The sequence below is a fragment of the Boleophthalmus pectinirostris genome, unplaced genomic scaffold (genome assembly GCF_026225935.1).
Source record: "Boleophthalmus pectinirostris isolate CB_2022bp ecotype Guang Dong unplaced genomic scaffold, ASM2622593v1 HiC_scaffold_9, whole genome shotgun sequence".
Taxonomy (NCBI): Eukaryota; Metazoa; Chordata; class Actinopteri; order Gobiiformes; family Gobiidae; genus Boleophthalmus; species Boleophthalmus pectinirostris.
In genome coordinates, this window is record NW_026571541.1 from 24,682,512 (window position 1) to 24,704,691 (window position 22,180).

The 22,180-nt window shown below is 40.5% G+C and overlaps 3 protein-coding genes across 3 annotated transcripts; 2 read left to right on the top strand and 1 right to left on the bottom strand.

The window, feature by feature from the left end:
• Window positions 1-9,270: 9,270 nt before the first annotated feature.
• Window positions 9,271-10,206, top strand: LOC110174460 (olfactory receptor 52J3-like). Its single transcript, XM_020940562.2, has one exon. The coding sequence runs from the start codon at window positions 9,271-9,273 to the stop codon at window positions 10,204-10,206; it is 936 nt and encodes a 311-aa protein (XP_020796221.2).
• A 5,526-nt stretch (window positions 10,207-15,732) lies between these two features.
• On the top strand, window positions 15,733-16,671 carry LOC110174461 (olfactory receptor 4D1-like). Its single transcript, XM_020940564.1, has one exon. The coding sequence runs from the start codon at window positions 15,733-15,735 to the stop codon at window positions 16,669-16,671; it is 939 nt and encodes a 312-aa protein (XP_020796223.1).
• A 366-nt stretch (window positions 16,672-17,037) lies between these two features.
• Window positions 17,038-19,542, bottom strand: LOC110174394 (somatostatin-2-like). The gene is made up of 3 exons (XM_055147711.1): window positions 19,452-19,542; window positions 18,549-18,728; window positions 17,038-17,416 (listed from the first exon to the last, which is right to left on the bottom strand). Exons 2-3 carry the CDS (start codon window positions 18,726-18,728, stop codon window positions 17,225-17,227), a joined length of 372 nt encoding a protein of 123 aa, XP_055003686.1. The 5' UTR covers window positions 19,452-19,542; the 3' UTR covers window positions 17,038-17,224.
• Window positions 19,543-22,180: the final 2,638 nt, after the last annotated feature.

A 22,180-nucleotide genomic window follows, 5' to 3' on the forward strand; every position in this document is an offset into this window, starting at 1 on the left:
TGTTCTGTACTACTTTTATGGAGTAGTTGCCATCCTCGGTCAGTTCCCAAAGGGTGACAATGACGACTTCAACATTCGCATGGTGCAAAGCAGGGCAAAGATCCTGGGCACTGACATGACACAAGGGATACCCTTTTAGTTTTTTCTTGGTTTTACTCAAATGAAGTATTCCATGTTCCATGTCATGATTTTTGTATCTAATGTGCACCAAGCATTTGACACTCAGGGTGAAAAATCTGAATTTTGGTCACAGTTTGTGACACATCGAGCAATCTTTTATCTACATTCTCACAATGCATTCACTATAGAGCTTGCAGTTAACTTTTATAGTTGGTACAGTATTCTGCCCTCACTGTTGAAGCGAATACAGCTATGCAGATAGATAAACTCCTCTACAACTGACAGGTGTATTGTCCACTTTAATGACGTTGCCTTCAATTATCGACAGAGTGAAACTACAACAGAAAAGAAATAAACAGTATTTAGACTGTGTAGTAATACAATTTCACACATGTAGTAGCTTAAATCTAGCTAACACTGGCCAAACTAACTCCAACTAAACATTCCCTTTATGTATACATATACACAACAATTGGAAATATGGTCTCCAAAACTTATTTAACATAAAATACTTACAAGCAATGCTTTCAGTAGGACAACAAAAAAGGATGGACATAGATTAGATCAGACAACTGTCTGTGTCAGCCATTTTACACAATGTGCTGCATCTCTAACGCTACAACAATTAACAGTGAACATAAGCATTAAACAAACACAGTGACTCCTGCTGGTGGAGGGGAAAACTACACCAGCACACACCCCGTCTGGCATCTATAGGATGTCATATCACTTTTTCTAGGAACTAATGTCTTTGTTACTTATTATGCAGGAGGAGTACAGTCTCTGTAACTGGTCTCAAGAAGGTTTTGCAGGTTCCTTCAGAAGCAACCTTCACTTCAATCTTCCGAACTCGTCCATCACGACTGGGAAAAGTCTCGACCACAATCCCCATGGGCCAATGGTTTCTTTTGGCTTGGTTGTCTTTTAGAAGGACAAGATCTCCTTTTTGTAGATTTGGACTTTGTGACTGCCATTTCCTGCGTTCTTGAAGTGTTTGCAGGTATTGTGTCTCCAGCGATGCCAGAAGACTTTCGAAAGATGTTGCACCTGTCTCCACTGGCGTCCAAACAAGTCGTTCTTGTCGAAGTTTCCGGGAGGTATAGGTGGTGATCCAGTTTTCTGGGCGAGAAGGGTAGCAGGTGTGAGAATGAACGGACAGTCCGGATCTGACGAGACTGGAATGAATGGTCGCGAGTTCACGATGGCGGAGACAGTTTTCTGAGAGGGTTTTGTTTCAAAAATCTCCCTTTGGGCTTCAAGACATGTGAAGACATCAGAATATGTCTTATGTTGAACACAGCTCAGGATGACACTTTTCGGTCTACTGTAGTCCTCTGGACTGACTTTTTTGCAGATATGCCAGCCTCGACACTCGTCTCCATAAGTGTTCCCCTTAAAGCTTCTGGCGATATGAACAAGCCTTGCTACAATTCTTAGCAATGACCCCCAGGTTAAGAATGACTCAAAGCATCTTGGATCAAGAAAGGAGTCCGTGAGATGGGTTGAGAAGGTTGTCACCGTGGGACGGATCTCGGGGTCGGTTCGGGGTTGACCAGATCAAAGGAGGATACAGTCTGTTCTGTATTCGATCTCAACAGAAAGTCTGGTCCTTTAAGCCACACACTTGATGTGAGAGCATTTGCTGGGATTGACCTTGAAGCGATGTCGGCTGGGTTAAGGTCTGTAGGAACATAGTTCTGGGCTGGATGATTTTCGGATCCTTTGTACTCGGTTACACACGTAGATGTAGAACCTTCTTGATTCATTCTGTATGTATCCAAGCACTACCCTGCTGTCTGTGAAGAATTTTGTAGAGTGGAAAGGAACATCCATCTCCTCTGATATGATGTCTGCAATCTCAACGGCAAGAACAGCCGCACACAGTTCAAGCCTCGGAATTGTTATTTCTTGTTGAGGAGCAAGCTTTGCCTTGCCAAACATGAATCCGAGTTCACTCTTGCCTTCTGAATCTGTGAGCTTGACGTAAGCTACTGCAGCAATCGCTTTGGTTGAGGCATCGCAAAAAATACAGAGCTCCCTTTTTGCTGCACCAGAGAAGGATATGGAGGTGTACATTCTTGGTATTCCGACCTCTTCAAGGAGTTTCAGGGATTCTTTCCACACGCTCCACTCTTCGAGCAACTTTCCTGGAAGTGGATCGTCTCATTCACCTGTATCTGTGGAGAGTTCTCTCAGAAGTGCTCTGCCTTTGATGCTGACAGGAGCTGCGAAGCCAAGAGGGTCATACAAACTGTTGACCACAGACAGGACCCCCCTGCGAGTGTAGGGTTTGTCGGCTGTAGAGACTTGAAAGGTGAACTCATCTGTTGCAATATCCCAACTTATCCCGAGACTCCTTTGCATTGGTGGGAGATCTGCTCCTAGGTCGAGATCCTTTAGACCCTTGGCTAGATCGTCTTTAGGGAATGCCTTCATTACTGCGACATCGTTAGAGGCAATCTTGTGTAACCTGAGATTAGATGAGGCCAGAGTTTCCTGAGCCCTCTGAATAACTGAGACGGCCTTTGTGCTTGATGGGAAGGAGACAAGACCATCATCCACATAGAAATGGCGTTCCACCAGATGGCGTGCGGTAGTGTCTTCTCCTTCTTGGTCTTCCGATGCCCTTCTGAGTCCATAGGTTGCAACTGCGGGCGAAGGACTGTTGCCGAAGACATGTACTGTCATCCGGTACTCAATTACTGGCTGGTCCATGTCGTTATTTTGATGCCAGAGGAATCGAAGAAAGTTCCGGTGGTCCTCCCTGACCATAAAGCAATGGAACATTAGTTTGATGTCAGCTGTGACAGCCACTTTTTCTTCGTGAAGTCTCATCAGCACACCCAACAGGCTGTTGTTGAGATTGGGCCCAGTAAGGAGAACATCATTGAGGGATACTCCGTTATGTCTTGCGCTTGAGTCGAGACAATACGTATTTGGTCCAGTTTGCAGGGGTGGTACACTCCGAAGAATGGAAGGTACCAACACTCATCGTTTTCACTGAGAGGTGGCGCTATTTCTGCATGGCCATTGTCAAACAAAGTTTGCATAAAGTCCTGAAACTGACCTTTCATTTGAGGACTTTTGTTTAACATGTGACAAACTGAGGCGAGGCGTTGGATAGCTTGCTGTTTGTTGTTTGGAAGGCGTGGCCTAGGTGAACGAAAGGGTAGAGGAGCAACCCAACCATTTGTACTGTACTGATAGACTTCCTCATCCATTATCTGCAGGAAGGCTCTTTCTTCTTGGGAGTAGCCAGGTCTTTCGTCCGAACTTGTTTCGTTAGGAGGGCCGTTGCGTTGGTCAAGAACCTTGTGTGCCTGAATGACGTCCCTTCCGATGAGAAGCAGGATGTGAGTGTCGGGGTCAAGATCTGGGATTTCAGTTGCAATTTCTTGAAGATGGGAGTGGTTTCGCACAGCTTCAGGTGTGGGGATCTCATTGCGATTATCGGGTAGCATGTCGCACTCAATAAGTGTTTGGAGCTCTAGACGTGACTTGCAATCTGGTGATTCCACGATGAAGTTGTTTCCTCTCCTCCCTCTTGTTTCCTCCAACCCAGAACAGGTTCTCAGTTTATATGGGAAGGAGTTCTTGGTGATGCCAAAGGTGTCGAAAACTGATGATCTGGCAAGTGACCTGTTGCTTTGGTCATCCAAGATGGCGTAGGCTTTGAATTTCTTCTCAGGTGAACCCTTTGGATAAACAAACACAAGACAGATCTTGGCACATGAGTGACTTTCAACTTTGTTGCCGCAAACTTGTGTGCATTTAGAGGTGGCCATGGGCAATGCCACATTGCACTCCCCGCCATTGGCTGTTGTGGGCTGTGTTGTGGGCTGTGTTGCGGGCTGTGTGGTGGGCTGTGTTGCGGGCTGTGTGGTGGTAGCTGATGGTGCAGGTCCTGGATGGAGGGCCGTAGTGTGCGAGTTGGAGCTACATTCTGAACAAGAAATCTCTGCTTTGCACATCTTAGCTTGGTGGTTTGTGGAGGCACAGCATCTGAAGCATATCATATTCTTCTTTAGATAGGCCTTTCTCTCCTCCAGGGTCATCTCTCTGAATGTTCTACATTTTTTGAGTGCGTGAGGTTTTTTATGGATAGGGCATTCTTTATTTGGGTCCTCAATGTGTGTTTGACTTTTTCTCGGGTCAGTGCTGATTACTTCGGTCCTGATAACTGAGATGGGCTCTTTCCTTGTGTGCCGTTCCTGATATTTTACTATCTTGGTGGGAGCAGGAGGTGGCTGCGCGGAATGCCTAAAGCTGGGATCGTTGCGCATTCTTGATTCCTTGCTGACGAATGCAGAGAATGGGGGGAATGACACACGATGTTGCTCTTTGTAGTTAGACCCGTAGTTCATCCACCTTTCTTGCATGCCGAAGGGTAGTTTTTCCACTACCGGGTGAATGCCTCTTGCCGTGTCAAGATACAGTAGGCCTGGGATGTACCCTTCACTCTTTGCGGCATGTATCTCTAAAAGCAAGTCCTCTAGTTCTCTCAAGAGGTGTGGCTCTTTGTTTGAGATCCTTGGAAAACTTTCAAATTTGTCGAGCAGTGCCTTTTCCAGAGCTTCGGGAGAGCCATAACACTCATTGAGTCTTTCCCACACTTTAGAGAGTCCCTCAGACGGATTGTTAATGTACACTGCTCTTAGGCGGTTTGCGTATTGAACGGATTCTGCTCCAAGCCATTTTATTAACAAATCAAGTTCTTCACTGGCAGTTAGATTTAGGTCACAAATCACATTTTCAAATGAAGATTTCCATCCCCAGTAGTCTCCAGCCTTGTCGTTGAACTTTCGGAGGCCACCAGTGAGCAACTCGCGTCTTGCGAGAAATCTGGCAATGTCAGATATGTCATCTTGTTGTGCGTTTACCTTGCGTTCAAATCTTGGTGAAGCTCCTGGTGATGTTTTCCGTGTGGAGATGCTTTTGGGAGACCGGTGAAAATCTTCACGTTTGTTAGCACTGAGGGGTAGCAGAGTGTATTCTTTTAGAGTGTCAGTGGACTTGACTGGTTCTTGTTTTGGTTTGTGGAATGTGACATTTGGTGTCGGCATTACATCATACTTAGCGTTATCAAACGGATTTGTACTATCTTTGAGGATGAATTGATCTTTTACGTAGTTAAAGGTGCGGTCCAATGTATCAACCTTCTGAGGCATCCATCCATGTTCTTCTTCGAGATCATTCGCAGCCGTTTCAAACACAATTGCCTCTGCGTGTGCTGCTTCTGCATCACATTCTTGCTGGAGGGCCTGTAGTGTGGCCTCTAAGCGTGTTTCCTCAACTTTAAGCTCTGCTTTCTTAACTTGTATTTCTATTTCCTTTTTAGCGTATTCTGCCCTTTTGCGGGCAGCTTCGGCTTTGGCTCGAGCGTTTAGGGCAGCCATACTTGCAGATGACTTACTTGATGCATGTGATCTCTCTGAGCGGAGTGATGGTGTTTTTCCGTCAGACATATTTGCTGAGGCTGATGTAGCATCCAGTTGTCGTCCTGTAGCAAGATGCTTTTTCACTATAAAAAAAAAACTAAAAACTACACCAGCACATACAGTGTTCCTTGATTTTTAAAAAAAGTTTTTTTTTGACACTGAACCATTCCGTGCTTGTAACAAAGTTTTACTTCTCGAAATGGTCAGTGTCCTAGTTTGAATCATAATCAATAACCAGTAATACTTGTCATATACATTTCAAACAAGAAATCCCCAAAGAACCATTCCTGGCACCATTCTCTTCAGTCTGTGCTTCAAACATCTCTATGAGGTGCCCCCAGAAATCAGTTTGCAGATGTAGGCTGAGGAACGGGCCTTCTCTGTGAACTGTAACAAATCTTGACATCTTCAAAAACCATTGCTGTCCCCTTAGCAGTGTTACAGTCATGTTTAATGGGTTTTTAATGTTAAAACCCCATCTAGGGACAAGTGCTCACTTGCATGGGACTGCGGGGGTACAGTTTGTTGTTGTACTTAGACTTTCATGTTTGATTTTCTGATTTCAAATGGGTAACCAGCACTGACCAGCACATACTGTGCCTGTGTGCTTAAATTAAGTTATTTGCTTTGAGAGAGACAGAGCCGAGGGTCAGACTCCTCCTGGGACGTGTGAGGTGTAATAATAATTCTATAATAAAGTTAAAGGTGTGGGCCAGCAGGTGTCCTCCCTTGGGCCGGTCTGCTCCTGTGGTCTGAGGATGATTTAATTATGTCTCCTGAGCAGCTCTGGGGACATTGGCCATGCACTGACACTGCCATGCTGACACTGCCTGACACACTGCCATGCACACACTGACACTGCCATGTCCCCCACACACACTGACACTGCCATGCCCCACACTGACACTGCCATCACACTGACACTGCCATGTCCCCCACACACTGACACTGACACACTGACACTGCCATGTCCCCCCACACACACTGACACTGCCATGTGCCCCCCCCACACTGACACATGACACTGACACTGCCATGTCCCCCCACACACACTGACACTGCCATGTCCCCCAACACACTGACACTGCCATGTCCCCCACACACACTGACACTGCCATGTCCCCAACACACTGACACTGCTGACATGCCACTGACACATGACACACTGACACTGCCATGTCCCCCCACACACTGACACACTGACACTGACACTGCCATGTCCACCCACACACACACTGACACTGACACACTGACACATGTCCCACCCACACACACTGACACTGCCATGCCACACACACTGACACTGCCATGTCCCACACTGACACTGCCATGTTCCCCACACACACTGACACTGCCATGTCCCCCACACACACTGACACTGCCATGTCCCCACACTGACACTGCCATGTCCCCCACACACACTGACACTGCCATGTCCCACAGCCACACTGATGCTTTCACACAAACAAAAACAGGATGGACAATCCTGCACATGTTAATTCAAGACATCTTTACTTGCTTGAGTTTTCATTCTCATGCTGATTGAAAGGACATTAGTTGACAACTGACAACATTCAGTACTACAGTACTACAGTAATACATTCAGTTATACTGATACAAATATAACAAAATGGACAATACAATGAGAAGTCAGAACAAACCCGTTAAAACAAGGCAAACGCTGCTATATCAACTTGTTTGCATATTAGTTTATAAAAAATAGTATATACATAATATGTTTAATAATGTTCTTTACTGAAACTTTATCATAAGTGTTTCCATTTTCTTTGATGGTTCAAAACAAAAACATTATAACATAGAACTATTGTCTCCAGACAAAATGGCTGCAAACATTAGCCCCAGAGGAGTCATCACCTGATGGACCAGGGGCCTCATTAGAGACTGAAATGTCCCAACTGTCCGGGGATTAATCACAGCATGAAACAGTTAATAACAATAACATGTATAATTATGTAGGGACTTCTCAGAGGAACTCATTACATCCATCAACTGCTGATGCAATCACACCTCCTCCCCTCAGTAATAATACAGAAGAAATTAAGACTGATCAATAACATAATAGAGAGGAGGGTTTTGGTCCAAGACATAAGAGAAGATATGGTAGAGAAGAAAGAGCACTGATTGCATTAATTTAGCTACAAAACATCATAATTATTTGCAGGCAAGTCAATATTGAAATAAAACATATCAGAAAAAGTAATAAATGATAAATTATTTACATATGGCAACTCCAAACAATAAATTAAAAAATTAAAAAATCATTCATATTCTGACTTTTCTGTTGGTCTAATGTAGCCCAATACAACCGTGGTCCAAACTACTCAAATGAGAGCATAATCTGTTTCATCATGTCCACAACATTATATGACAAACAAATCATAAAATGATGGTTAGTGGGTCATCGCATATATCACACAAAGCTGAAATAAATCAGTGAGTTTAGTCACTAAACATATCAGCAAAGTATAATGAATGCTGAAAGTAAAAAGGGCATTTTAAAACTAGGAAAGATAAAATTAAGGCAAGGTACACTTTATTGTCCCTGTAGGGAAATGTGTCCTCTGCATTTGACTCATCCTTCAGGGGACCCATTTCCAGATTTTGAGCTAGTCTTGGTCAACCTTAACTGGGACTGAGATTGGAGCAAGCTCAGTATCAGATTCATCAGATTCTACTGGTCTATCCATCTGTAGTTCTTGGGCAGGTAGATTTTTTTTTTAAAATGGCATAAATGGTTTATAAGTGGGATTTTTTTTTTTTTTTTTAAGGCTGGGGTACCTGACTTTAGTACCTGACTTTTAACTCATTATTTATTGTAAAAGCAAGAAAACCAGAGTACCACCACAAAAATTTATTCTGACATCAGAAACACAGTTTTGACAAAAAATGACAAAACCCATGTGCACTTAAATATTATCATGCTGAGATGAAACTAAACTCTGTTTAAACTTGATAAAACAGAGTTTACAAAGTGGTTCACAACAAAGCAAAACAATACAGGTCTATACATTCCATAAAATTGATTCTTGTAATCTTTGAGTCATGTTATAATGGTGTTAACTCCTTAAAAACATAGTTGGAGTTGTGTTTTGTTTCTTTCAAACATGTTTAGATCATCCTGAATTATTAAAATGTCTGCATCACCAAAGCTCAAAATGATCAGTTTCACCTTGCGATGTCATGCAGTAATACTCACTTTTTGTTTCACAGAGATGGGGAATTTCAGGGCTGAAATTATCCAAATTATTCTAATGATGGTGTAAGGAGTTTAAAAACACAGTGGAGCACTTCCTGTAATACCACATAACATGACATCACAAGGTGGAACAGAGTGTTTTCTGTTTGGGAAATAAATATGCAGGGTTTGTGTGTTAAACAAGTGCAAATGAAACAAAACACAACTTCAGGTCTGTTTTTGATGAGGAAACAACATTATAACATAGATAAGAAAATACCGTAATATGGGTTGTTTTTACAAGTAATAGGTTTGTGAATCCAAGTTGAAGCTACTCAAATCAACTGCTCAAAATCTTCGAAAATATTCCTTTTTTGTGTATTGAGTGATGTTTTCCAGCAGGGACATTCCCGGAGGAAGACACTGACGATGGCGGAGTTCTGTTTGGGAGAGATAAAAGCAGGTCTGTTTCCCCTGCTCCACACCTCTCTACCTCATCCTCTCCTTTGACTCATAATGGCTAACACTTCTTTCCAATTCAACCTCACTCTGGACCGCTTCGTCATCCCAACCGGTGGCAAATACCCCATCTTCTTATTCGGCATCGCTATCTACCTCTTTAGCGTCTCTTGCAATGTGACTTTGTTGCTTCTGATCATTCTGAAACGCAACCTGCACAAGCCAATGTATATTATTTTGTTCAGCCTTCCTCTCAATGACCTGATTGGTATCAACACCATGTTACCCAAAGTCCTTTCAGATATCATGAGTGAGAGCCATTGCGTCAGCTACCCTCTCTGCGTACTCCAAGCCTTCCTGTTGCACATGTACGGAGGCGGGATTCTGTTCATTTTGGCTGCTATGTCTTTCGATCGTTACATTGCTATATGCATGCCTTTGCGTTACAGCACTGTGATGACTCCTAAGCTCATTTTTTGTATTATTTCTTTAGTTTGGGGCTTGGATTTCATCTTGAACTGCATTCTTTTTTCACTACAATCCCACCTACCCAAGTGCAGATCTGTCATTTTCAATGTGTTCTGTGATAACCCATCTCTCTTGAAGCTAACATGTGGAAACACCACACTGAATAATATCATTGGTTTGTTCAATACAGCCTTTATGCAGGCTATAAGTGTCTCAGTGCAGGGGTTTTCCTATGTCAAAATACTCATTACGTGCATGGTTTCGGGGAGGTTAGAAACAAAAACCAAAGCAGTCAACACATGCGTGGCTCAATTGGTGATCTTTGTCATGTTTGAAATCGTAGCGACGTTCACCATACTTTCTCACAGGTTTCAAAATGTGTCAGACGATTTGCAGAAGATAATGGGGATGTTGATTTTCCTTGTCCCACCGCTGTTAAATCCAATCGTATATGGACTTTACACAAATGAAATCCGCAGTACTCTCTTGAAAGTTTGGAAAATTCGAGTGGACATGAATATATGATGTGAGTGAAGAGTAAAGAACTGCTCGAAATGTTTACATGTGTTTCTTGTGTTGAATTTACGTATGGTGTTTGAGTTGGCCAAACACAATTAATGATTTTTTGTAGTGTATGATGTGGTTTTCCCTACAAATACTGAATGAATTTTGTGAATGTTTGCTGTAAACCTACCTAGAGCCTATCTCAGAGACAGAAAAGATTAGTAAAGAGATTAGTAAAGAGCCAATCTTTACAGTATGTAAAAGGGCCCATATTATGTTATATGTTATAATGTAGTTTCCTCGTCACAAACATACGTGGATTTGTGTTTTGTTGCATTCACACAATTTAGTATTAAGTTATTATAAGTCTACATCTCCAAAGTTCAGAATGCTCTGTTCCACCTCACAAGAGCTTGAATTTTTTTTATCTTATTTATTTCTTCTTTTTTTTTTTTCAATGTTTACTGGAGTATATAAATTGTGATAACCTAAAGAAAAAGTCATGCTATATTTTAAATGCCTGTATATAATGTTCATGTATCCTTCATGTACCACTTTTTGTTAATTTGTGTACATCTTACTTTATTTTGATTCTGATTGCTTTTGATTACAATGTTCAAATGCTTTTAGTTCATCTCCTTTTCTGACACATCTGGTAAGTTCTGCAGGCTTGAATCCTTTTGTAAAAAAGGGCCATATACTGTATATAGACAATATATATTTACTGTGCATCTTCTTGTTTGTGAATGTAACCAGTAGATTTGAATGACATGGTTCAGTCTAGTGTACAGGCTGTTTTACATTTGTCAGCGAAAGCAGAAAACAACCCCCCTGGCTAACCCCGGTGCAATTACTGAAATGTTGAAATGAAAATAAAGAAATATTTTTTAGTTGCACCTGTCAAATAAATAAACCTGTCAAATTCACATCTCTAGTAATTTTTTCTATGCTTTAAAACCACTTTAGCTGTCTATTTTAAAACTGTTTAATTCCTGAGAATACTCAGTATTATGGTTTGACAGTTTTTATGGTTGTGGAGGCCCTGTGGTTCTTACTGGGGCCCTTTGTTTTGCAAATAAACATACTTCACGTTATACTGTTACAACTGTAAAGAACATTATTTTGCCCATTCTTCACCTATAAGGCTTTTCCTATGCCAGGAAATGGCTCTGTCAAAAACATAAAAGTCAGATCTACAAGAACTTTCTCAGATTTAATATCCCACATTATTTATAGTTAGGCTATGCTGACTTTGTGTTATTGTATAATTTGTAATAATTTATAAATAAACTATTGTAAAGTTGATTTATTCTAAACTACAAAGGTATTGGACATGATGCAGAAGTTGTTGATATTTTCATTTGGTGTTTGATGTTAGTGTTTAAAAAAAAGGAGTATAGGCCTCACATGAACCTTTCATTTGGATTGCTTGTTTCAATGCTGAAATCAGTTGGTTTAAATAGGGTGACCATATTTCCATTTGTGAAAACCTGGACATCATACCGGGGGTGGGAGGTGGGGCCTCGACATTGAGCTACAGTCGTCCCTCACTATATCGTGGTTCACCTTTTCACGGTCTCGCTGATTTTATTTATTTATTTTTTTTACCCATGGGTGGGTCAGGACTAAACCAGGTCTAAACCAGGACTAATTTTGGACTTAACAGAGAGAACGCCGAGCAGTTTGTCTGCAAAGCGCAATCAGGCAATTGCCGCGTTTACCTCCGTGAGGTATGGAGCTCTCCATCGGTCCCTTCTCCTGCGGCCACCTCCGGCCCGTCCCGACACTGACTCCTGGTTCAGTCCTGGTTCAGTCCATGGCGTAGGCAGCGCAAAAGCTTGATATAATCACGGGTTAACGGGTGGGTGTGGTGTTGTACTGCAGGTCTCCAAAATGGACCCGTGCAGGACTCTGTGCTGTAGGGCTCTATTACGGAATAAATGAATCTTGGGTTCGTTACATAAAGAAGGAGGAAAATAACAAAAGGACGACAGCAACAATAAGTTTGAAGAAGGATGTAAAAAGGGTTGTAACTGTCCTGTGTGAGAAAAGTGTATAAAGTGTGTGGTGGGGGGGTTTACAGCTTTAAAACAGATATAATAATTGTAAAATATAAAGTTGACTACTTAGCAGATTTCACCTATCGCGGGTTATTTTTAGAATGGAACCCCCGCGATAAACGAGGGACCACTGTACTCTCACTCGCAACCTGTGCATATGGCCTCGCACTTGTCCCGACCGGGATGGAAAACTGAGAATTTCTTGTACAAGTCATTGTTAAATGCGGATTTACGCTTCGGTATGTTGCAGGCTGACCGACTGTTTGTGTTTGCTCGCTACTTCTGAGTCACAGAGAACTACGAAAGCACAATCAATTTAAAGCCCCCAATGAACTGTAATGAAAACCCGGACATTTCCATCACTTAAAAAAAAAAAAACCCGGACGCCCAGGACACGGACATGTGTGGGGAAAAACGCACGTTTGGTCACCCTAGTTTAAACCTGAAATGCCTCTCTCTGATCTGAATGGTCAATACCTAAATCTCAGCATTTGCAGCCAGTCATGAATGAGTGCTAGTTCAGTCTCTGGAGCTCAGAGGTTCTGACCTTTCACATAAGGCATGACCTGTACATATTCTGCAATGAAAGACTTACACTTAGACACACTTTATTGATCGGATATTGATTGGAAATTATTTTTGTCAAAGTAGCTCACACATCACAATATACTAATAACAAAGAGCAAAATATAAATGGTAATATGCATTCAAAATAATTGGAGACTGGTGTCAGATAAGGCACTATAATAGAAATGTTTATGTACAAGTTAAAATAAAATATAGAAATATAGTAATGCAAATATGCCCCATCTACAAGAGGACTTAAGGCAGTGCTTCTGCCCTGGGGGGGGCGCGAGGCTCCGTCAAGGGGGGCGCGTTTGACCTCGGCGAACATGCTTTTTTATTTTTTTATTTAGATTTTTTTTACTGTCTTAAGGGCCGTTCACACAAAGCGTCAAAAAACGCCTTGACGCCTCTATTTGGAGCATTGCATTTGAGTTTAGACGCCCCCGACGCGCGTCTTTGACGCCGTGGACGAACGGGACAAAAATACTTGACGCGCGTCCGTTGCCCTGGAAACAAGAGCCCGGTCCCTCTTTTCCCGAAACAATGTCAGACCAGACTGAGAGTGTTTTTATGACATAAAACATCAACGGAGGAGATCTCGACGACTGGGGCGTATATATATTTATACTCCACTAATGACACTGGACCTGTCACACCTGGTCTAAGGCATCCGGTCTAGTCCTGTCTACATATTCTGCAATGACGGTCTAAGTCCTTGTTTAGTCTCGGTTACACTTAGTCCTGGTTTGGTCCTGGTCCGGTCCTGGTGTAGTCCTCGCGATCGGCTCGGTGATTGTGGCGTATATATTTATTCTCCGCTCATGTTTGTGGTTCTCGTTCTGGTTCTCGGGTCTTTCTTCCTGATAATAACGTCGCTGCGTCTCTGGATACTCGTCCCTGATTGGTTGACGCGAAAAGTTCAGCATTTTCAACTTCTTGACGCTGACGCCTTGGACGCGCGTCTTGGCCGCTGACGCCAAAACGCTGAAGACGCGCCGCGCTGACGCCAGATTCGCGCCGCGCTGACGCCGAAAACGCGCCGCAAAAACGCAGGACGCTCTAGTCGCGCGTCCACATAGACTTTACATAGAAAGTGGACGCTTTGACGCTTTGGTCTGAACGGGCCTTTAGAATAAAGTGCAATTGCACTTACTACATTAGGGGGCAGTGGCGCTCTCATTGGCAGAGTGTGCGCAGGGAGCATTCGTTCGGTGGTGTAGGAGTTTTGTTTGCACTGAGCATGCGCGCTTTGCACACAGCATAAGTTTGAGTATGAATAGACACGAAGTGTAGCAGATCAAGTGACACCATGAAAAAAATTTAACAGGGATGAGAAGACAGGTGGAGAGACACGGAGATAAAGAGACAAACGAAATCTCCGAAAGCTAAGACGAGGAAATATGACGAAGCGTATGTAGCGCTTGGCTTCACTGTGACTACGGTGGGAGACGAGAAAACTGGTGTGCTTACTGTGTCTAAAAATGTTGGCAGCGGACAGCATGAAGCCCAATAAATTAAGGCGTCACTTAAATACATTACACTCCAATCACTCTGATAAGCCGCTTGAGATTTTTCAGCGAAAACGTGCCGAATATTGCCGACAATCATCCCGCTTGTGACTGCTACTTCAGTAAACCAGCGAGCGTTGTTGGCATCATATAAGGTGGCAGTGTTACGCAGAGGTGTACTTATAACTATTTTATAGACAAATGATACTATCTATAGTCACGCGGGGGGGTCCTAGGGGGGGCATGACAGAAAATAATTGAGAAGCACTGACTTAAGGCAAGAAAGCAGCTCATGTATCCTCAGATCTGTTAAAAACCTACACCTATATTGCTTATTATTATCAAATATCAACATTGCGTATGATACCAGTTGTGTGCTGCTTTTTTGTAGCCAACCTGAATCCCTGGTGTCTCCACAGACAGTATACATAGCTGGTAATCTCCTCTCATCACTCCACTCAGTGTTCAGACAGGACCTGGGTAAGACCTCTAGACTATGACTGTACCACAGCTGATATCTAGACATTAGTATAACCTCTTGTAGTTCATGTACTGATTTGGTTTCTTTTAAAAACATGTACATTATTATTGTATTTTAATTCTTTATGTTATTAGGTTCTTTTTCAGACCAAGAGTTTGTTTTTCATACCTACCTTTCGAGTGCCATCAGGTATGAAAAACAAACTTGTGATCTGAAAAAAGAACCTAATAACATAAAATATCAGAAGACCAAATGAACCTCACTGGACTATTTTAATTCTTGTTAAGTCTTTGTATATAGGGGTGCAACAATGAACAATTTTACTATAGTACTGTGTTATTGTGAGAAGGTTAACAGTATTTTAGAAATGAACATATAACATGACTTAGAGCTCACAAGAATCAATTTTGTGTAATATGGGCCCTTTAAAATGTGTATAATTGATTGATTGATTTCTCTAGCACTCAATCTGTTTTATATACTGCAGCAACAAAGCAATGAATTTAGACTTTGGGGATTAGTGATAAGGCAAATAGTAACAGTCCTCAATAGACTTTAGATATTCTGATAGTAATAACATAATTGTACTTTTTAAACAGATTTACTGATTCTGATTGGTAAGAAACAGCTTAAGAATTCCACTTTTAACTGAGTTTTACATAAATGATGATCTGAAATGCTACTAAAATTGTTTGAGAAGTAACTAATACTTTGAGAACTATATTTAATGCTTACTCCATACTTGAGTAAAACATTTGGCAGCACTACTTGTACTTGTAATTGAGTACATATCACTGTACTTTTACTTCAGTGCTCTTTCATTCTAGCACAATTACTGATATATTTTTATTAGTGAATCCTTGTATTCTAATGTATTTCTCTCTTTCAGTGACATCTCCACCTTGAGACTCATTACCCTCTACTCACAATTATGTTTGAAAACACCACTTTGGACAATTTCCTGACCCTTGAAGAACTGGGACTAGACTCCTCCTCTGGACAGTACCCTGCGTTCATTCTTGGCATTCTGATGTACACACTAATCCTGACTTTTAACTCTATGGTCCTCCTTTCCATTGTGGCCAGTAAGAAACTCTACAAACCCATGTTCCTTCTCCTCTGTAACCTCCCCATTAGTGACATGATTGGAGCCAGTGCGTTCTTCCCTCACCTGATCTTCAGCATAATCACCAAAAACAGAATCATTCCCTACAACACGTGCATGTTTCAAGCATTTCTCATCCACTTCTATGGAACAGCTAACTTGCTAACCCTGAGTGCCATGGCTTATGATAGATACATTGCAATATGTAGTCCTTTGAGGTATAACTCAATCATGACCACGCAAACTTTGGTCAAGCTAATTATTATGATTTGGTTCATCAATGTGGCGATTATGGGCACTTTGTTTGCATTGCATGTTAGACTGACACTATGCAAGACAAAAATCATAGACTTGTACTGTAATAATCCATCTTTGCTCAAATTGGCTTGTTTTTCTTCAGATGTTATGGTTATAAACTATTATGGGATGTTTCATATAGCGTTGCTCCAGGGTGGGTCACTGTTGGTTATAATGTACACGTACGTGCAGATTTTGAGGTTGTGTGTAATGTCGAAACAGGCTGAAGTGAGGAGGAAGGCGGCTCAAACATGTAGCTCTCATTTGGTGTCGTATTTGTTTCTGCAACTGAATACAATAATTACACTTACTGCCCATCGGATCCCAAATGCCTCTTCGTTTCTGAGGAGGTCCATGGGGGTGTCAGTCGTCATTTTCCCACCCTTCCTCGACCCCATCATCTACGGACTCAGCTCCCAGGAAATCAAGTCTGCTTTTTTTGTGTTAATCAAGAGGAATGTGAAATAAAAACACACATTTTATTTTGTATTTTTCCCCCCACAATTTTGTATTGAACCGACAAATTTTTTATGAATGTTATTTTTGCTTCTAAATTAAAACTGTTCTTTATTCAGAAGAGCTTTTTGTGCCTGTTTATTAATGACTGTTCCTACCTTCACTCCAGACATTAAAATCATTTAGACTGAACATTATTATACATTTTAATGTAAGTAAAATGTTCTATATATGCAAACAATTTTGTCAAGAGTACAAATAATTGTGTCAAATGTCCGCTCACTGTCAAAAACAAGACATTTCTGGACAGTTTGAAGCACATCAGAAGTTAAATGTAAAACAAGTAGCACTAAATGGCAAGTCAAAAGAACCAAAGAGTATACTGACCAAGCTTTATTCATAAGAAGTATATTTATATTATAATATTAGGAATGTAAAAAGCAGTACCGTTTCACAAGTTATTAGTGAGTAATTAGATCAGTGTTTGCCATTTTTACATAGATCTCTTTATTGGTTATAGGGTTTTGTTAACAGGAGCTGTCCTGTGCGACGACTGGAAGTGTTTCTAACAGGCAGTTTTGCCCTTCCAGTAGAAGTTCTTACAGCCAGCCTTGCGTTCCATTGAAGGCAGGTTATTGTTTGACTCCACTGAGCGCTGGAGGGTCACATGACCAGAGGACTCCTTGGGTAGAGGAGGTTTGGGGACATTAGCTTCAGGAAGGGACATTTGAGCCAATAAGAGGTCCTCCACTGCACGCTGAAAATACAAAAAAAAAAAAAAGACAAACTCAAGACAAACAATATAGATTTCTTAAAAAAATATAATATATATATATATATATATATATATATATATATATATATATATATATATATATATATATATATATATATATATATATATATATATATATATATATATAATGTGAATCACATCACCACATCACATTATAGGTTTTGGCTGTGTAAAACTGATTATGTGGTTGTGCAAAATCTGTGCAAATGTATCTTTTGACCTGGACAAAATGCAAAGGAAGTTGTTCAATGGGCTATAACAACTACAAGAGTTAAAGGGTCTGTGCCTGATTTTTAACCATACATGAGGAACGTGTTTGAGTGAGAATTGTAGCCCCACCCACTTACTACTTTCTACTACTATGATACTACTCCATGACACAGACACAGCTGTTGAGGGTAGTCTCATGTAGTTATTTCCATTTTACAGTCATCAGCCTCAAGCTTCTTAGTGTTGTATTCTCATTCTTGAAAGTTCTTCATGATGGAGGATCAACTCATTTGTTTGGCAAAGAGATAAGCAGATGTTACTTGTGATTTTTAACAAATAATGTACTTAATCAGGAGAAAGTAAGTGGCTCTGTTAGTCTGCCTTTTAATTATTACTCAACACAATGCTTTGTAAAATGTAAATCTTTCAGTCTCATTTAAATTATTTACATTCACAATACACTGCATAATATAAAGGCCATTTATCTTGAAATTGAAATGAGCGACGTAAAGATTTAGTGCCGTTACTAGGCCACAAATTTTGAAGAGAGATATAAAAGTGCTTTGTGTTTCACTGAAAAGCACTCTATAAATAATGTTTGATTGATTGATACTGAAACAGAGATATACTGTAATAAACAATAATAGTGAAAATACTTTATGCCTCTGACACAATAATAATAATCAGGATAATCCCAGAGAATCATTTTTAAATAGACAGTATCACTTAAAGCCATGAACTGCAACAAATAAATAACAGCATTAACTAATAATTAATAATTATCCCAATGAGAATACAAATCCCTCTCTCAAACATACAGTCATTCACAGTAATATACTTAATGAGTGTAACATTTTCTAATTCAGTCAACCAATGCTGTTACCTGTGTGAGGAGTCCAGCAGTGCGCGCTCTCTGCAGCAGTCTGTGGCGCGTCAGCTCCAGGTCCAAGTCCTGGTCCAGATCCTGCCCCAAGTCTTCAGGCACTGGACTCTGGTCTGCTTCAGAGGATAGGGCCAAGACCAGCATGGAGAGCAAAAGGACAGACCCCCGCACACTCTGCATCTGCACAAGGAGGAAACAGAAAATAGTAGCACAACTCATTTTGGCAACAAGATGCTAATAGATGCTTTGTAGTGTGCTGTATTGACCAGAATCCGTTGGAATAAACACTTCCTGGTTTCAGTTTTGTTATGTACGTTAGAGTTCACACCAAGCATTTTTGTCTGCTCAGAAAAGAAAATAACAAAACTACATTGAAAAAACCAACAACAACAAAAAACTATATCTAGGTAAGTTAAATTGACTTAAATTAAGAACATTTTACTTTATTTGAGTCAGTTCAACTTGACAAGTAAAATTATCTACCAAAAGAAACTTATCAAGTGAAATGGACTCAAATCATGATAAAACTTTTTTAATTCAAGTCATTTTAACTTGACAAAATTTTGTTTTTGGCAGTGTATAATAATTAAATTACAGTTTTCTTGTATTCTGTATTCTATTATGGGTCCCAATTTCACATATAAGTTCATTAGCCAACTTAAAGAGCACAACTCTAGTTTACCCATCAGTAGCAGAACAGTGATGGTGTAAACTTCATAAAAACAGAATAAGTTAGCATAATAGAGAAAGTCAGACTTGTTAAGCACAAAATACTTCTCAAATGGAAAAGAGTTTTGGAAGAGAGGTATTTATACCTTAAAATAATCTGAAGTTGAAGACACAGAGAAACTGAACAGAAAAGCAAGAAGCATATTCATGAAATTAATAAAGAGTAAATCATACTTTTGTTGAGGAATGCGTCGTCTTTGCCTAAAGTTCGTGAAAAAAGTGGCTGCCTGTTTTCAGTATCATTTTTGTCTGTGCGCTGTCTTATTATATTTGGGTAGGTTCTTGTCACATGATCACACGGACCAATAAGAAAGCACCTCTACCGTTTGCAAAGATCAGAAGAAAAGTTTATTACAGATGATAAACCGCACACAAACACAACAGTAGAATTTCCTGCTAAAGTGAGGTCACTGAACGCCTCATTAGTGACAGCAAACAGACAGCAGTGATGTCTAATGATGACACAGAAGACACAATGATTATGTGGAAAACTTCAGCCACCCTCCTGGCCCACAAAACATCTGTCCCTAAAGTAAATAAGTCATTTTAATAAGTAATAAAGTATTGCAAGCATGTAGATCTTACCTCCAATGAAGTATTTTGGGACTTTAAAGGTACGAGAGTTGAAGACAAGCACAAAAGTTTATGATGCAATAATAACAGCAGTACATGCAATAGTAACAGCAGTGCACGTAACTGCAACACCTGGAGCGTAAACTCAGAATAAACAAAATGGTTAACATGTCCATCATCACATGCATGAGTCATTTTTATCGAGCATGACTCAACACGTCCCGTCAACAGCAGAATTCCTCAGGGCTGTATATACCTTTGTAACTCTCCTCATACCAATGAAGTAAGAAGTATCGAAAAAGGACAGATACTTTTTTTTTTTTTTTTACTTAAGTACAATCTGCTAAAGACAGTGTCCTAACTAAAATATATAATTCATTATTAAAGCTCCACAATCAAATATGCCACATTTGGCGTTGTGGGAAAGATCAATGACTATATGTACAGAGATGTGATTTATTAATTACAATTAATTATTTTTACAATGTATCCTACTTAATAATGCTGAAGCTGTTAAGTGGAACCCAGTAGCCAAGGTAAATGCCACACTTTCTGTTTGTGTGTGGACCTGTTCTGTGTATACATCTATGTACTGTGTATATTGAAAAGTGGTGGTACACGGTTTGAAAAACTAATGCTGGAGATCAGCCCAAATATATTACACATTGAAATACAAATACAATCTGATTCCCTGTACATTTTAGGGTTTCATCGGCCAAACAGAAAGCATTCCATATGAGGTAACTCCATCGACCAATCAGCGGTCAGTGTTCTGACATAACGATAGCAACCAGGTTCTAAAGTGACATCACAGCAGAGTCTGTGGGCTCTGCGCACTACATTTAGACAGTCAGTCTGACCAGGCAGTCGGACAGAGTAGTCACGTTTCACACACAGACTTCAACCACTAAACAACATGTCTGTGGCAGTATCTGTGTCAGACTACTGCCCGCACATCGGTAAGCTACTGCTACTGCACTTTGAACACCAACAATCAACGCAAAAATCACACACAAACACAACTGTACACACATAAACCTGGTTTCTGACCTAGCCTTGTCTTTACATCTCATTTCATTTGTTAGTTGTCAGCTGAATATGACTTTGTACCGTCAGTAATAGAGGTTGGGAAATGACAAAAAATCCACTATGTTGAGTGACAGCAGGCAAAAATATTAAATTGACAAGAGTGCGTTTTAGCCAAGTTTGAGTCTTGATGTAGACTTGGTTGGTCCTGTTCTACTCTTGATTTAGTCCCAGTCCCAATTTTGATTGGAATCCACCCTGGAACAAGTCATGAAACCAGCTTTTAAATGGCTGAGAAGCGTGAATATCTTTAAAACACATCATCTTTTAAGTTTTTTAATTATCACAAAACAAAAACTTACATGTGGTCAAGAAGTTATTTGGTGGCATTGGTCATTCGTGCATACATATAGCCAGTAGACAAAGCATTAAAGCCACAAGTTTCATACAGAGTGACTGTGGACCCACCATCTTCCAAAAATGCTCATGTTATGCCATGCAATATTTTTATGTACCATATCCACAGGAGTATTTAAAATGTAGAACTTGAATTTACAACTTATATTTTGAATTAGGACATAGGAGTTGTAGCATGTAGTTATTATTAAGTGGTAGCTATAACATTGACCACAGTGTATTTTAACCCACAACCTCCTGAAACAGCCTTAAATCCATGTCCATAACATGGCCCTTGTCTCTTCAGGGATTGAACTAAGAGGAAAAGCTTTTGGGGTCCTTTACCTTTGACCAGAGCCGACCCTCGTTCCACACCTTCGCCTTGCCCCGTATCCACCCGGAGACGTTCCAGCACCTCAGTATCATATGGATTCATAGGAGTCCTCTGACTATGTGTTTGATTGTGCATCTGTTGAGTGTTCTCTAACTAAACCTTTCTCTCCAGGTAAAACAAAAAGTCCCTGAACCAATTAGGCAGCAGATTTAGCCTTAGGACTTCACTGTATACATCTGCCCAACTAGAAACAATAGATTCATATGCCCATAGCTTTATTTAAATACATTTAGATCCATTTAATCATCAATTTGAGTTAAGTTCCACCATAGTTTTAAGTCTCAGACAATTTTGATTTGTTTGGCATTTCTCAAAGGCGAGTTATTATGCAAAATAGACTTTAAAATTATTATCTATAAATATGAACGGCCACAGCTTTGTACTTTCTTTGCTCTTCAGTTTATAGATTGTTTTACATTAAGGTGTTGCATAGACATTTGGAAATGCATTTTCTAAAAGACAAGAGCAGAGAGGACACAGGAAAAGACAGAAGCAGAAGACAGATGCAGAGAGG